General features: G+C 49.1%; 1 protein-coding gene across 2 annotated transcripts in view; it reads left to right on the top strand.

Annotated features, from left to right (window-relative positions):
- SNX9 (sorting nexin 9) overlaps window positions 1-13,091 on the top strand; it is an 84,955-nt gene that overhangs the window by 51,677 nt on the left and 20,187 nt on the right. For both annotated transcript variants that reach the window (XM_075554332.1, XM_075554331.1), the window contains 5 exons: window positions 187-355; window positions 2,052-2,196; window positions 9,762-9,846; window positions 12,641-12,766; window positions 12,857-12,974. In XM_075554332.1, coding sequence (XP_075410447.1) covers window positions 187-355; window positions 2,052-2,196; window positions 9,762-9,846; window positions 12,641-12,766; window positions 12,857-12,974 — 643 coding nt within the window. The remainder of the gene's footprint in view (window positions 1-186; window positions 356-2,051; window positions 2,197-9,761; window positions 9,847-12,640; window positions 12,767-12,856; window positions 12,975-13,091) is intronic.

Below are 13,091 nucleotides of genomic sequence, written 5' to 3'. Positions count from 1 at the left end.
GCTCTGCCCTGGAACACCAAGGTCGCCGCAAGAGATGCAACTGCCATTGCCGTACGCATTGGCAAGTCTACCGTTAAAACTCGAGATGGTCGGACATACACCCCTGGTGATCCCTCCGCGGCACTATTGTATTCAGCCTTCCTGGGACTCACAAGTGCTCTTTCTCCTCTCTCACTGATGACACAGGTCAGCGGGGGCAGTGACCCCTGGTCTGCCTGGAGCGCATCCAAATCCGGGAACTGGGAGAGCTCAGACGGCTGGGCAGCCAAGCCCGAAGGTGCCGCCGCCACCCAGAGGAACTCCTCCAATAATTGGGACTCCGCCTTCGGCCACCCCCAGGCCTACCAAGGACCAGGTGCGAGGGGTGGGGCCAGGGGAGGTCAGGCAGGTGGGCGCTCTGGCTAAAAACCAATCCGCAGCTATTGCCCCAGAGCAGCACACCTGTTTTTCTAGATCCAGATGCAGGTAGCTGTGCACTGTACCCTAGTCCAGGCTCTCACCAACCCCCGACCTTCAGGGCTGGCTCCTCCATAAAGAGCCGTGGGAAGGACCAGCCCCTCCCACTGGCACACTACTACCACCCCCCAAGAGAGCGTGAGCTCGGCTCCCTGGAGCCCACGCTCACAGAACGAGCCAGACGATTGTTTTTAATTTGTGATTGTGAGCGGGGAAGGTTCCCAGAGCCCATCAGTTTGCAGCTCTGCGGTTCAGTGCCCTTTGTTTCCTGCCATGGATGGCCATGCCCACAAGGCAGCACCCTTATCCCGCTACCTCCCGCACCCCACTTTCCCCTCCTTGCCTCCTGAACGTCTTCCTTCAGCCGATGCCGCCCCATCGCTCACCTTTGCTTGGCAACCTCGTCAGGTCCACGGAGACGTTAGACAGGTGGAAAATGAATCCTCACTTCTAAACGATCAGCTTTATCATTTCCCAAAGTTCCTGTTTGGCTCTCAGGGAGAAGAGGGGTCAGCAGACAGGGAGGCCGCTGAGCAGAGAGCTCTGCCATGGCTTCCAGCCTCAACCTGCATCCTGCCACCTCCAGTCAGCACATTGTCACCTCTGTCAGCACATTGTGTGAAGACTGAGCGAAGGGCCACGGGCAGCAGACCCCAAAACTAAGCGGCTTTTCCTCGGTGGCCCAGGCCCTCCTGACCCTGGGCTTCCTGCCTCAGCTGCTTCTCCAGGGTGGCAGCCTTTGTGTCTGGGCTGCCCCATGGCAATGGGCTCTCCAGCCCCTCCGCGGGGGAGATAGGCAGCACACAGCGAGGTGGCAGGGGCGGTAGCAGGAGGGAGGGCAGGAGACGGCCACGAGAGCTGCTTATGCTTCTCTCCTTCGGCCCATCTCTCACCTGTTCCTATGTAGTCACCTGTCCTCCATCTTGTCCTCCTGGGCCAATTGGCTGAAGAGGGATTGATTCTGCTTGTAGGTGGGTGTCCGAGGCTCAGTAGGTCAGCACACCCGGACTGTCCTCTGGGTGTCTTCATCTGCCTGTCTCTGTCATTCCTGGGGCTTGTTTCCAAGCCCAGTCCTGTCTTCACTGGGCCCTCCTGGTCCTCCTTCCTGTGCAAAGAGCCTGGCTTGCCTGCCGACAGTCACTAAGCTTTGGCCATTGGTTTTCCAACAATTTCACCTTGACTGATTCTTGTGGAAGATAAGGAAACACCTTTTTGCTGACCCTCCAGTTCTCCAGACCTCGGGTAGATTTCACCATTTAATCCTCACAGCCATCCTGAGATGTGGGCTTCATCCCCATAAACAGGCAAGCTGAACCCTAGAGAGACCATTGGGTTATTTGCCTGACACAACTGAGACCTGAAAGGCCAAATCAAGAACCCAAAACACAAAGCTGTTTGCTTCTAGCCTCTGCTCTGGGTCTCTCCGGTCTGTCCTCTAGGCCTCTCTTCTGGCCTCTCTGGCCTCTGCTCAGACTGCCACCTTGCAGCCTTTCCCATTCTAATTTCTAAACAGGCCCTTAGCCCAAATGGGTTGTTGTGTTATAGCCAAGAGGAGGCAACTTGAGTTTTATTCTGTCTGTCTGTCTCCACTCTAGCCACTGGCGATGAAGACGAGTGGGATGATGACTGGGACGACCCCAAGTCGGCATCGCCTTACTTCAAGGATTCAGAGTCCACTGAAGCAGGGGCTGCTCAGCGAGGCCGAGCGGGGACCTCATCCATGAAGCTGCCACTGAACAAGTGCGTTTGAAACAGGGTTGTGTGTGTGTATAGATGGGGCAGGGAGCTGTGTGTGTGTGTGGTTGGGGCAGGGAGCTGGGTGTGGGTGAGGAGATGGGGTAGGAGCCTGGGGAGGGCGAGTGAGGAGATGGGTTTGATTTAGTATTTTCATTTGGATCTTGTCGTAGAAACTAAGAGAGAAAAAATTTATTTTACAAGGTTAATAAGTGATTTTTTTTTTAGTTCAATGATCTGCCAAATATTGTTACTCATTTTTTCCCCCCCAGAGTTGAAGATTCAATGCCATCCTTTGAAGTAAATTCTTCTGGGGGGGGTGCAGGGATCCACTTAGTAGTTGGGATTGGGGCAGGCCCCCCAGACCTCTCCACTGGTTCCCTACTCCACGCCAGCATGTTGCATTCACATCTTGGAGCACTGGGTTAAAGTCTGGTACTTCTTTCTCTGTGGAGATATAAACAATACCCTCCCATGGGTGGGTTAGTGCCCTGTGCCCCCGCTACCCATTTCTTTTTTATTATTTTTTTCTCCTTTCCAGTTGTCTGCCATGTGTATCCGTCTATTTGGTCTGGACCCTGGCTTATTACCTGGTCCTCACCTCAGGAATGTTTGTATACAGTAGCTTTTTCCCTATGCGCCCTTTGCATTTTTTTTTAAGTTTACCTCAGCAGACTCATCTTGTACTTGTCCTTTTGTGCTTGACTTACATAGCTTAGCATGATTTCTTCCAGTTCTTCCCATGCAGTGACATGCTTCAAAAGTTCATCACTGCTTTTTTCAGTGATGCATAATACTCCATTGTATGTATATACTACAGCTTTTTAATCAATCGTCAGTTGATGGAAATTTGGGTTGTTTCCAACTCCTTGCAATTGTGAACTGCCGCAATGAACATTGGAGCACAGATGTCTGACATTGGTTTGTTTCTTGCCTCTTCTGGGTATATGCCCAGTAGGGAGATCGCTGGGTCATATGGTAACTCGCTTACCATCTGTTTTAGATATCACCAGATCGATTTCCATAGTGGCTGTACATATTTACAGGTCCACCAGCAGTGGATGACAGTTCCTGCTTCCCCACAGCCCCTCCAACACTTATTACTTTCTGATTTTTTGAATTGGGCTACCTTTGAGGGTGTTGGGCGGTACCCCATTGTTGTTTTAATTTGCATTTCTCTTATGGCTAAAGATCGGGAACATTTTCTCGAATTTCTGCCCCTGTGAAACTTTTGTTCAGGTCCTTTGCCCACCACCTCAGTGGGCAAAGTTTTTTTCTCCAGCACAATATTAAATAAGAGTGGAGACAAGGGGCATCCTTGTCTGGTCCCCTTTTTCAGTGGGATTGTGTTAGTCTTTTCTCCATTGACTACCATGTTGGCTTTTCATATATAGCTTGTATTGTCTTGAGGAATTTTTCCTTCCATTCTTATCTTTTCAAGTGTCTTACACAGGAATTGGTGTTGAACATTGTCAAATGCTTTTTCTTCATCTATTGATATTATCTTGTGTTTCTTATAGTTTTTCATGTCAATGTGTTGAATAATACTAATGGTTTTTCATATGTTGAACCATCCCTGCATCCCTGGTATGAATCCCACTTGGTCATGGTGAATTACTTGCTTTATATACGTTTGTATTCTGTTGGCTAGTATTTTGTTAAGGATTTTTACATCGATGTTCATTAGGGATATTAGTCTGTAGTTCTCAATTCTTGTGGGATCCTTGCCCAGTTTGGGTATCAGAGTTATACTAGCTTCATATAAGGAGTTCAGGAGTTTGCCGTCTTTTTCTGTGTTCTGGAAGAGTTGTGTAGGATTGGTGTTAGTTCTTTCCTAAATGCTTGGTAGAATTCTCCAGTGAAGCCATATGGTCCAGGAGATTTTTTTGTTGGTAATCTCTTGATAACTTTGTCTATTTCTTCTATTGCTATGAGTCTGTTGATATTCTTGACGCCCATCGAGGATAGTCTAGGGAGTCTCTCTTCCTTTCTCAGGTGTGCATGTATTGCTTTGAAACTTCTTCTGATAACTGCCTTTTGCTGTGTCCCATAAGTTTTGGTATGTTGTGTTCTCATGCTCGTTGGTTTCTAGAAATTTCCTAATTTCATCTCTGATCTGTGCCAGTATGCAGTCCTTTTGCAGTAGAGTTATTCTTCCTCTAATTGTTTGCTCTTATTTTCTTCGTCTTTCTTTTGTTGATTTCCAGCCTTATTGCACAGTGATCAGAGAGAGAGAGGTCTGTATGGTATCAATGTGCTTAAATTTATGTAGATTTGCCTTATGCCCCAGTATGCGATCTATCCTCGAATATGTGCCGTGTAGGCACAGAGAAGAATGTGAATTTTTTTGTATTTGGATGAAAAACTCTGTAAATATCAGGTCAAATTGTCTAATTGTAGTGTTTAGATCTCTAGCCTCCTTGCTGAGTTTCTTTTCCTGTGATCTATAGTTCTCAGAGATCAGTGTATTGGTCACCCACTATAATTGTTGGGGCTGTGATTTCTTTTTTCATCTTTTGAAGTGTTTGGTTGACATATTCAGTGGTCTCTCATTCGGGGAATATATGTTTACAATTCTTAGTGGTTCTTTGTCTACCACTTCCTTGAGCATTATATAGTGCCCCTCATCTCTTTTTATGGCTTGTACTTTGAGGTCAATTTTATCCGAGATTAGGATCACAATCCCTGTTGTTGTTGTTTTTAATTGCTGTTTGCTTGGTATGCCTTTTTCTTGCCTTTGATTCTCAGCCTATTTTTGTCTGTAGCCTTGAGATGTGTCTCCTGCAGGCAGCATTGATGGGTTGTGTTTTCTAAGCCAGTCTGCTAGTCTCAGTCTTTTAATGCCTGAGTTCTGGCCTTGAAATTCAGGGTTATTATCTCCCATCTGCAGACTCTGTAGTGTCATACCTTTTGTGTTGGGAGTTTTCCTACTTTCCTTCCTCATTAGTGTGTTGTGCATGTATATGTGTGTGTATCATTCTTGAGTTCTTTCCATCCTTAAGCCGATGCTATCTTGGGGTCTGTTTTCTCTTTGTTGCCCTCTGGGTGAGGTTGTTCTATGTGGTGGTCTCTTATTTATGCTTGGTGAGTGTTGTTCTTCTGCCCATACTGGGGCGGCAAGGATTTTTTGTAGGGCTGGGTTTCTTCTAACGTATTCTTTGAGTTTTTCCTTGTCTTGGAAGTCTCTTACTTCTCCATCTGCCTTGATTGATAATTTGGCTGGGTAGAGTATTCTTGGGTTTGTGTTGTTTTCCTTCAATTTTTGGAATATGTTACTCCACTCTCTCCTCATCTTCATAGTTTCTGCTGATCGGTAAGAGCATATTCTTATTTGGGAACCTTTATATGTGATTGCTTGTTTTTCCTTAGCTGCTCTCATGTGATTGCTTGTTTTTCCCTAGCTGCTCTCATGATTTTCTCCTTTTCCTCAAAGTTGGATAGTTTAACTATTATGTGCCTGGGTGACTTCTTCTTGGGATTCAGTCTAGCTGGTGTTCTTTCAGCCTCCTGAATGGTTGCCTGGTTTTCATTAATTAAGCTGGGGGATTTTCCTCCAAGAATTCTCTCCCTATTGTTGCAGATGACTTCTTTGTTGTGTCTTCTTCCAGTAAGCCAATAATTCTACTGTTTTGCTTCATAGCATCAGGTCGTTATGTTCAGTTCATCTGCCATTGCCCTTTGTTTCTCCTGTTTTTTCATTGAGGTCGTTGGGGCTGACAGTTTTTTGTGTTGCGTTGTTTTAGAGGAGCCAGGTGCCATTTTCCAGGGAGTTGAAGAGCACTGGCTCTCTCTGGGAAACTTGTAGGAATGCTTCTTCAAACTGCCTACAGCTAATTTCACTATGATATTAACCTATCATTGTATCCTCCTGTGGCTTCCCTCTCAGGGGAGTTCCCCAGAAGCCTGGTGGGTTGCCTTCTTTGGTATTGTGGAGGTTGGACAGAGGTTCCTGCAGCAGCTTGGAACGTTGACAGTTTGGCTAAGCTGCCATAAGCCCCCAGGCACACAGGCAGTAATTCCCTGGTAAGAAGTTGGGTAGAGTATCCCCTGGTGGAGGTCAGCAGGGCTTTCCCCAGCCTTGGGCTAGCTGCACAGAATGGAGCTCACCTGACTGGGTGTGGCGCAGGCGTAAATGCCCTAGACTTAGGGTAGCTGTCTGGAGGTCAGCAGTGGAGTGGGAGAGAACTGGAAAGAGACAAAGAAGAGGGGGAAAATTTAAAAAGTAAGCCCGCTGAGACTGTGTGGAGATATAGAGAAGAGGGAAACAAAAGCAACAATGTAGCTGAATCCCAATCACTGTCCATGGAGCTGCAAGGGTTAGTCCCCGCCCCAGGTGACCGCAAGCTGTGGCTGTGTTGAGAAAAAGTCCCTGTGCAGCCCTCCAAGACTGTGGGGGCATAGAGAGAAGATATGGAAACAATGTAGCTGAACCCCGATCCCTGCCCATGGAGCTGCAAGGCTCCAGTCCCTGCTCTGAGGCAGGCTGCGGCAAACTGTAGCTGTGTTGAGACCAAGCTCCCCTTTGGGCTCCAAATGGTCCCAGCTCCAGCAGAGACAGTGGCGGGGCCAAGGTTAAGCCCCAGCTGGCCTCCGCTGTGGTAAGCCAAAAGCCCCAGCCCCTCAAAGCCCCGTGGATCTGTGTCTACTTATCTTTATGATGCTCCTCCTGTGTTCTCAGCAGCATTGAATTTCCCTCTAAGCAACTCTCCTGGGCTTGATTCTGTGAAGTCCCACTGGTATGTGTCACTCCATCGCCATCTTCCCAGAAGTCCTCAATATTGTTAACTTGCCGCTATCAACTCTGTGGCATGTTAGCACTGCAGTGATGTTTTCATGGGCAAGCCAATAATGATACTAATAGAAGTAGCTCTTTTCCAGTTTAAAAATCATGTACCATTTGACGCAGATTGTACAAAGTAATTTGTCCATGAGGGGGCTTTAAATCTCGTGGGAAAAATCCCATTAACTTTTCATTGTTTTTTCCACAAACATTTTTAAGTCCTCTGTGCTCTATTATTTACCCCTGTAAGGCCCTGTCAGCGGGAAGGAGCCACCCAAACTTAGACAGGTGGAGAGAAGTACAGTCAGGATTTTGACCTAGTTCTTCAGCTCCCAGCTGTTAGTTGCTGTGTGAACTGGGCCTGAGATGTTTCCAGTCTTAAGCTTCTCAACCTGTGGGTGACGAGTCGCCTAAGACCATCAGAAAACACATAAATATTTCACAATATATTCAATTTGTAACAATGAAAATACATCCTGTATATCAAATATTTACTTGATGATTCATAACAGTAGCAAAATTACAGTGATGAAGTGTCAATGAAAATAATTTTATGGTTAGGAGTCACCACAACCATGAGGAACTGTATTAAAGGGTTGCAGCATGAGGAAGGTGGAGAACCACTGGTTTAAAAGAATCAGGGAAAGAGAGCATGGTGACAGATTCTCCGGGATGTGTTGTTAGTTTATGTCTGTATGGCTTAAGAGATGTGTTCTTTCTGGCTTCCCACCGTGGAACTTCCCAGGCTCAGGCAGGGACGGCTGCTCTCAGGAGACCTTCCCTAACGCTCTGCTGGCTGGCTGTTAGAAAGAAGTGCTGTCCAGCCAAGTGCTGTCAGGCAAAGCAGAAGCAACGAGGCAGAGCTGGCCGTGTCTGGTCCACTGCTGTGGACCTGGAGAGGAAAAAAGGCAGGGGCTCTTCCTATATCCATTCATTCTGTTCGAGATAGTTAAATCTTCTGAAATCACGTTCTCATTGTTAATCTGTGTCCAGAAGAACATGTGAGGGAATGTCAAGAAATGTGTGGAAAAATGAAATTTTCCACAAACGTTTTGAAGCCCCTGACCATGTTTGTTTCACTGGTTTCTAGATATCTAGAGCTACACAGAAGTACAATTAATGAATTCTACAAGCCTCCATAAGTAGTATTTCAGTAGTGCTGGGTGAGTGGACGAGCTCTCTGTTGGCAGTCCACCTTCTCAGCCTCCCTCTCCAGTGTCCCTCACGACGCGATTTCAGGCTGAGTTCCATGCACAGTAAAATCAGCTGTCCTTTCTCGGACCGCCTGGGTCTCAGTCAAATTAGACATTCTCAGTGTTGTTGGCAGTCATCTATAGTGCTCTCAGTTCGTGGAACACAGGTCTATTTAAGTCTCATTTAAATACAATGCCTATTTTACCCCATTGCTTCACTGAATAAGCCAAGTCTCTCTGAGAAAGTGATTGGAAGCCTTTTAAGAGTTAGTAGCTGGGCTCCTATTTGTCCCCAGGGCCTGTGACCCCTTTTGGGGATACTCTGCTGCCCCAAGCTCCCCCCCTAACTTAGTATACAATAAATGTTATAGGCTAAGGGGAGTGGGCTAGAGGTCACTTTCAGGAAAGGAACCCTCTCGGTCCTGGGAATACACACACTTCTGAGACTCTGGTCTGCTGTAGCATGTGTGCGATGACGATCGTCATGTGTGGGGACTGCTTTCAAGGAAAAGAGGGCATACATAGGTCACATCACTGTAAACGGGTGCCTGCTAGGCTCTGCGTGCCCGTGTTTGCACTTGGTAATTCCCCATCATTTTAGAAGGCAGATGGCCCTGGTCCATTCCTCACCCCAGGAGGCTCAAACTCAGTCACACCGCTATTAAGTGTGGGGCAGAAGTTCAGGATGGGCCGCTTGCTGTGCTGGGAGCTGCACGTTAGAGTGACTCGGACGGGGACATGAGGCCAGAACAGGGGAAGACACTGTGCATGCACTTTGGCGTCTAAATAAAGTTAGAAGTGCTATGGCTGAGGTAGGTTTTTTTTACTGCTGGGGTGTGTGTGTGTGTGTGTGTGTGTGTGTGTGTGTGTGTGTGTGTGTGTGAGAGAGAGAGAGAGAATGAGGCATTCTGCTTTCTGGGGCTTCCCCCCTCGTTGTTGGTGTTGTTTATTAAAGTATTTCCACACCAAAAGCAGCCCCTTGAGCGAATAGTTGTATACCCGGTTGTTGAGCCATGTTAGACAGGTCCTTTGGGTGGCGAGTTGATTTCTGGGAGAAGCCCAACCTGCTCCTTACATTCTGGGGCCTGAACTGCAGCGTGTCTGTTGATTCAGGTGACCTGGCAGTTCTGGGAGCAGAGGGCCAGCCTGTGACTGAACAGAGGATTCCTCTGTGGCAGATTCAGGGGACCCCAGAGGGAGAGGGTGAGGGGGGGAATCTCCCATTTGGAAGTAGAAATGCTGGCGTGTGGTTGTGCACTTGTGTGGGCACCTCATCTCCCTCGGATGGACTAAGGGTTTTCTCCTTCTCGGCCCTGTGCTGTGGGGGCTGGGGTGGGGGTAGGGGGTTAAGAATGTTTAAGGTACAGTGAAGCAAACTGCACTCGTAAACATCACACCTTCTGGAACCAAACTGGTCTCTGACCAAGATAAAGCGTAATTAGATGACAGTTGGCCATTAAACCATCTGATTATGTCAGGTTTCATTGACCACAGTTTCCAACTCTGGTCGCTCAGAGAGCGAGTGCCTGTGGGAGAGAGGTGTGGGAGCTTAACCAGGAAAGATACAAAGACTCAGGAGCATTTGTCTTCATGATCAGGTTTCCTGGATTCACAAAACCGGCGTTGGATCAGTATTTGTTGGCCAAGCCACTAGCAAAACCCAAAGAGAAGATTTCCATCATTGTAAGTACCTTAATTCCCGTGTGCTCTTTTGTGTTCCTCAGAATGTTTGGAAGGTTTTCTTAAATGCTTGTAATGTTCTAGATAGTTGACATCGATACAGTAGTAACTTAAAATTACTAGAAGGAATGAACAGAGATGAATGCCTCTCATTCCATGGTTTTAGACGGTCTTTATTTTTGAGAATATCAGTACTTGAGTTAACAACTCCCACACTGTGTTCTTGGCATGGTAGGTCTCCTGTCGACGCTCTTGAAGTGTACGTACATGCTGTGTCAGCCCCACACAGTCAGCTGTACAACAAACCCAATCCAGATCGTTACAAGTTTCCACCCTGGCAAAGTGCATGCTTGCTCTCGCAATGAGGTCTTTTCCTGTGCGCTGGCGAATTGAACCTTAGTCAGAGAGCCGTCACGTCAAGAAAGCCCACTGCCAACTCCTCGCGTCCCTCTACGACAGCATAGAACTGCCCTACAGAGTCTCCAAGGTTATCACCTCTACAGAAGCAGGTGGCCACTGAGGGTTTTGAACTGAAAGCCTTTTGGGTATTAGCTGAGCACTTAAACCATGGTCAAGATAAAGGAGCTTGTAAATAAGAGCTGGCATTAGTGACATACTGGGCATATCTGTCTGAGGATAGCATGATTATTGTGTAAGGGGACTCGGTGGTTTCGTCCCAGATTTCGATAGCTGATGGAGTATGATCTAGCCATCCATTCCCAATCGTACTGCCCGCTACTGTCCACATGACCATTGAGCGCCTGCCGAGCTGCCTGCCTGCTGGCCCTGCAGGCGGCCTCCCTCCAGGCTGAGGCAGCATCAGGTCTTAGTCTGCCCTCTCTGCTTCCTGAGAGACCTGCTGAAGCTTCAGTATGGTGGTGGTGGGAGGCTTTGTTCCTTGTCCCCGTGATGTTAAAACCTGGGAATCCACCCTGGAAGCCAGCAGGTCAAGGCGGTGTCCAAGGGCCCTGCTTCTCCTGGAGCCTTCCCATCAGAGCTGCTCAGTGCTTGGATCCAACATATTTTCATCTTCGGTTTCTGCCAGACTTTTTTTCCCTAATACTATAGACGTGTTCTTTCCATGATATTTAAAGCACCTCCGTTGAATCCGAGCCATGGCCCTGCCCCTCCACTTCTTAAAGGGGCCTTTGCTGTAGCCTGCTGGTTGTGGAGTAGAGCCTTCGAGGGACCTGCAAGTCTTGCAGACTGGGCTCTCCACACGGAACAGGAGCTCAGGAGAACGGCTGAGTCCAGGAAACAGGAGATGGCGAGAGCTGGCTTGTGAGGCACAATGACCCGTCCCACTAGTCCCTGGTCCCTTGGGGGCCCAAGAAGATGGCTCCAGCCAGTCAGTGTGGCCTCTTTCAGCCTGTCACCGAGAGACGGTTCTCCACAGACGGCTCTAGACAGTCCTGCTCTGAGCCTTCAGAGGGCTTCCTGCCACAAGCTCCCCCTGGAGAAATGGTGGGGTTTCTCTTAAGCACCCCTGGGACTGAGCCAAAGCACCTCTGCAGTGTTGTCTGCACGCGCAGCCCTTGCCCGTTAGGTGTTCCCTGTCGGAAGAGCGGGCCGGGTGTGCTTCCTTGCACCCTCTGTCTCTGCCCCTGCCCGGCCCTGTCCCCAGGCCGCAGCCCAGCACGCTCCCTTCAGCTCACCTCGCCTTGTCCACCTCTGCTCGGAACTCTCCGCTGTGTCTCCCCTGACCTTTTATTCTGTCAACCATTTTTGCCCTTCTACAGACCACATGTGAATTTTCTGTTTGACTTCTTCCTAGATTGTTATAAGTCACTTGAATGATTTTTTTCTGCTCAAATTCAAGAAGATGGGCCTATTCCCTGTATAAGAAGCAAAGACCCCGACCCCTCTCCCCCACCCCCGTCCACTTTTACTATATTCTTTGATACCATTTGACTACCCTGCGATGTGGATCTCAACCAAGGCCTACGAGACAGCTCCAGGGCCACCTGAGAGCACAGGCGTTCCCGCAGGGCCTGTAGGAGAGCCCCACGAACCCACGGTCCTCCACGACCTGGGGTGTGTCTGCACAAGGACGCAAAGAACCAAGTTCAGTGCTGAATACCCATCATCAAGCACAGGGACGCTGAACAACGGGAACTGTGCGCGGGCTGGCGGAGAGCCTCCTTCCCCGGCCACGGAGAAGCCCGGTCATTGAGTGCAAGCCCAGCCTTGTCCACAGTGCCGGGCACAGCCTGTGTGACTCCATACCCACTGACTTAGACAGCCAACTTCCCACAGGCATTCTGTAGACAGGCCAAGTGCCAGACTCCTCCTCAGCCCGCTCTGAGTTGCAGCTGAGCGGGTTTGCAGTGCACGGAGCCTGGACGTTTGTCCCTGGTCAGGAAGGGGAAGAATGGGGGCTTTCTGTGGGTAGGCCTAGCTGCCCAGGTGGCTGTCACTTGGAAACAAGAAGTGAAAGAGCTTTGCAGGCGCAGACCCACAGGAAGGCAGCTCTCCTGACACCTCCTTCTGAGGCCCTCGTGGGATGGTTGGTGCCAGGCTCTGCACGGACACTGCAGACAGATGAGCCATTTTCGTTTAGGAACAGTTCTCCGCAGCGTTTGGGGGTGGGGGGGAGCCTGAGGTGCCCATGTGGGGAGGAGAGGGTTGGCCACAACATGTGGGTGTGTAAACTACAGCATTTGATAGGAACGGGGGGCAGGGGGGGATTGTTCAAGTACTACCCAAAGAGGACCCTCCAAAGGACTCTTGGTCCTGCGTCAGCTATCATTCCCGCTTTCCCATGTGAGCCCACTGACTCCTCTGGACGGTCTTGTAGGTCGGCGACTACGGCCCGATGTGGGTATACCCTACCTCCACATTCGACTGCCTGGTAGCAGACCCTAAGAAAGGCTCCAAGATGTACGGACTGAAGAGCTACATTGAGTATCAGTTGACACCCACTGTGAGTACCCAGCGAAGGGAGCAGCTGGCTCTTCCTACCATTTGCTAGCAGGGCTGTGGGTAACTGTCTTCTCTTGCCCTCGCTGCCTAGAACACCAATCGATCGGTGAACCACAGGTACAAGCACTTTGACTGGCTGTATGAGCGTCTCCTGGGGAAGTTTGGGACGGCCATTCCTATCCCATCTCTTCCAGATAAGCAGGTCACAGGTGAGTATGCTCCATGGGGGACCCAGGAGGACCAGGAAAGAGGAAGATTACCCAGGAAGATTACCCTGCTGCCAGTCAGGAATGGCATTTCCCACTTAGAGCTTGAGGCAGGAGCTT

The sequence above is a fragment of the Tenrec ecaudatus genome, chromosome 7 (assembly GCF_050624435.1).
Source record: "Tenrec ecaudatus isolate mTenEca1 chromosome 7, mTenEca1.hap1, whole genome shotgun sequence".
NCBI lineage: Eukaryota > Metazoa > Chordata > Mammalia > Afrosoricida > Tenrecidae > Tenrec > Tenrec ecaudatus.
Note: the sequence above shows the minus strand (reverse complement) of the source record. Positions and strands in the feature narration are given on the sequence as shown.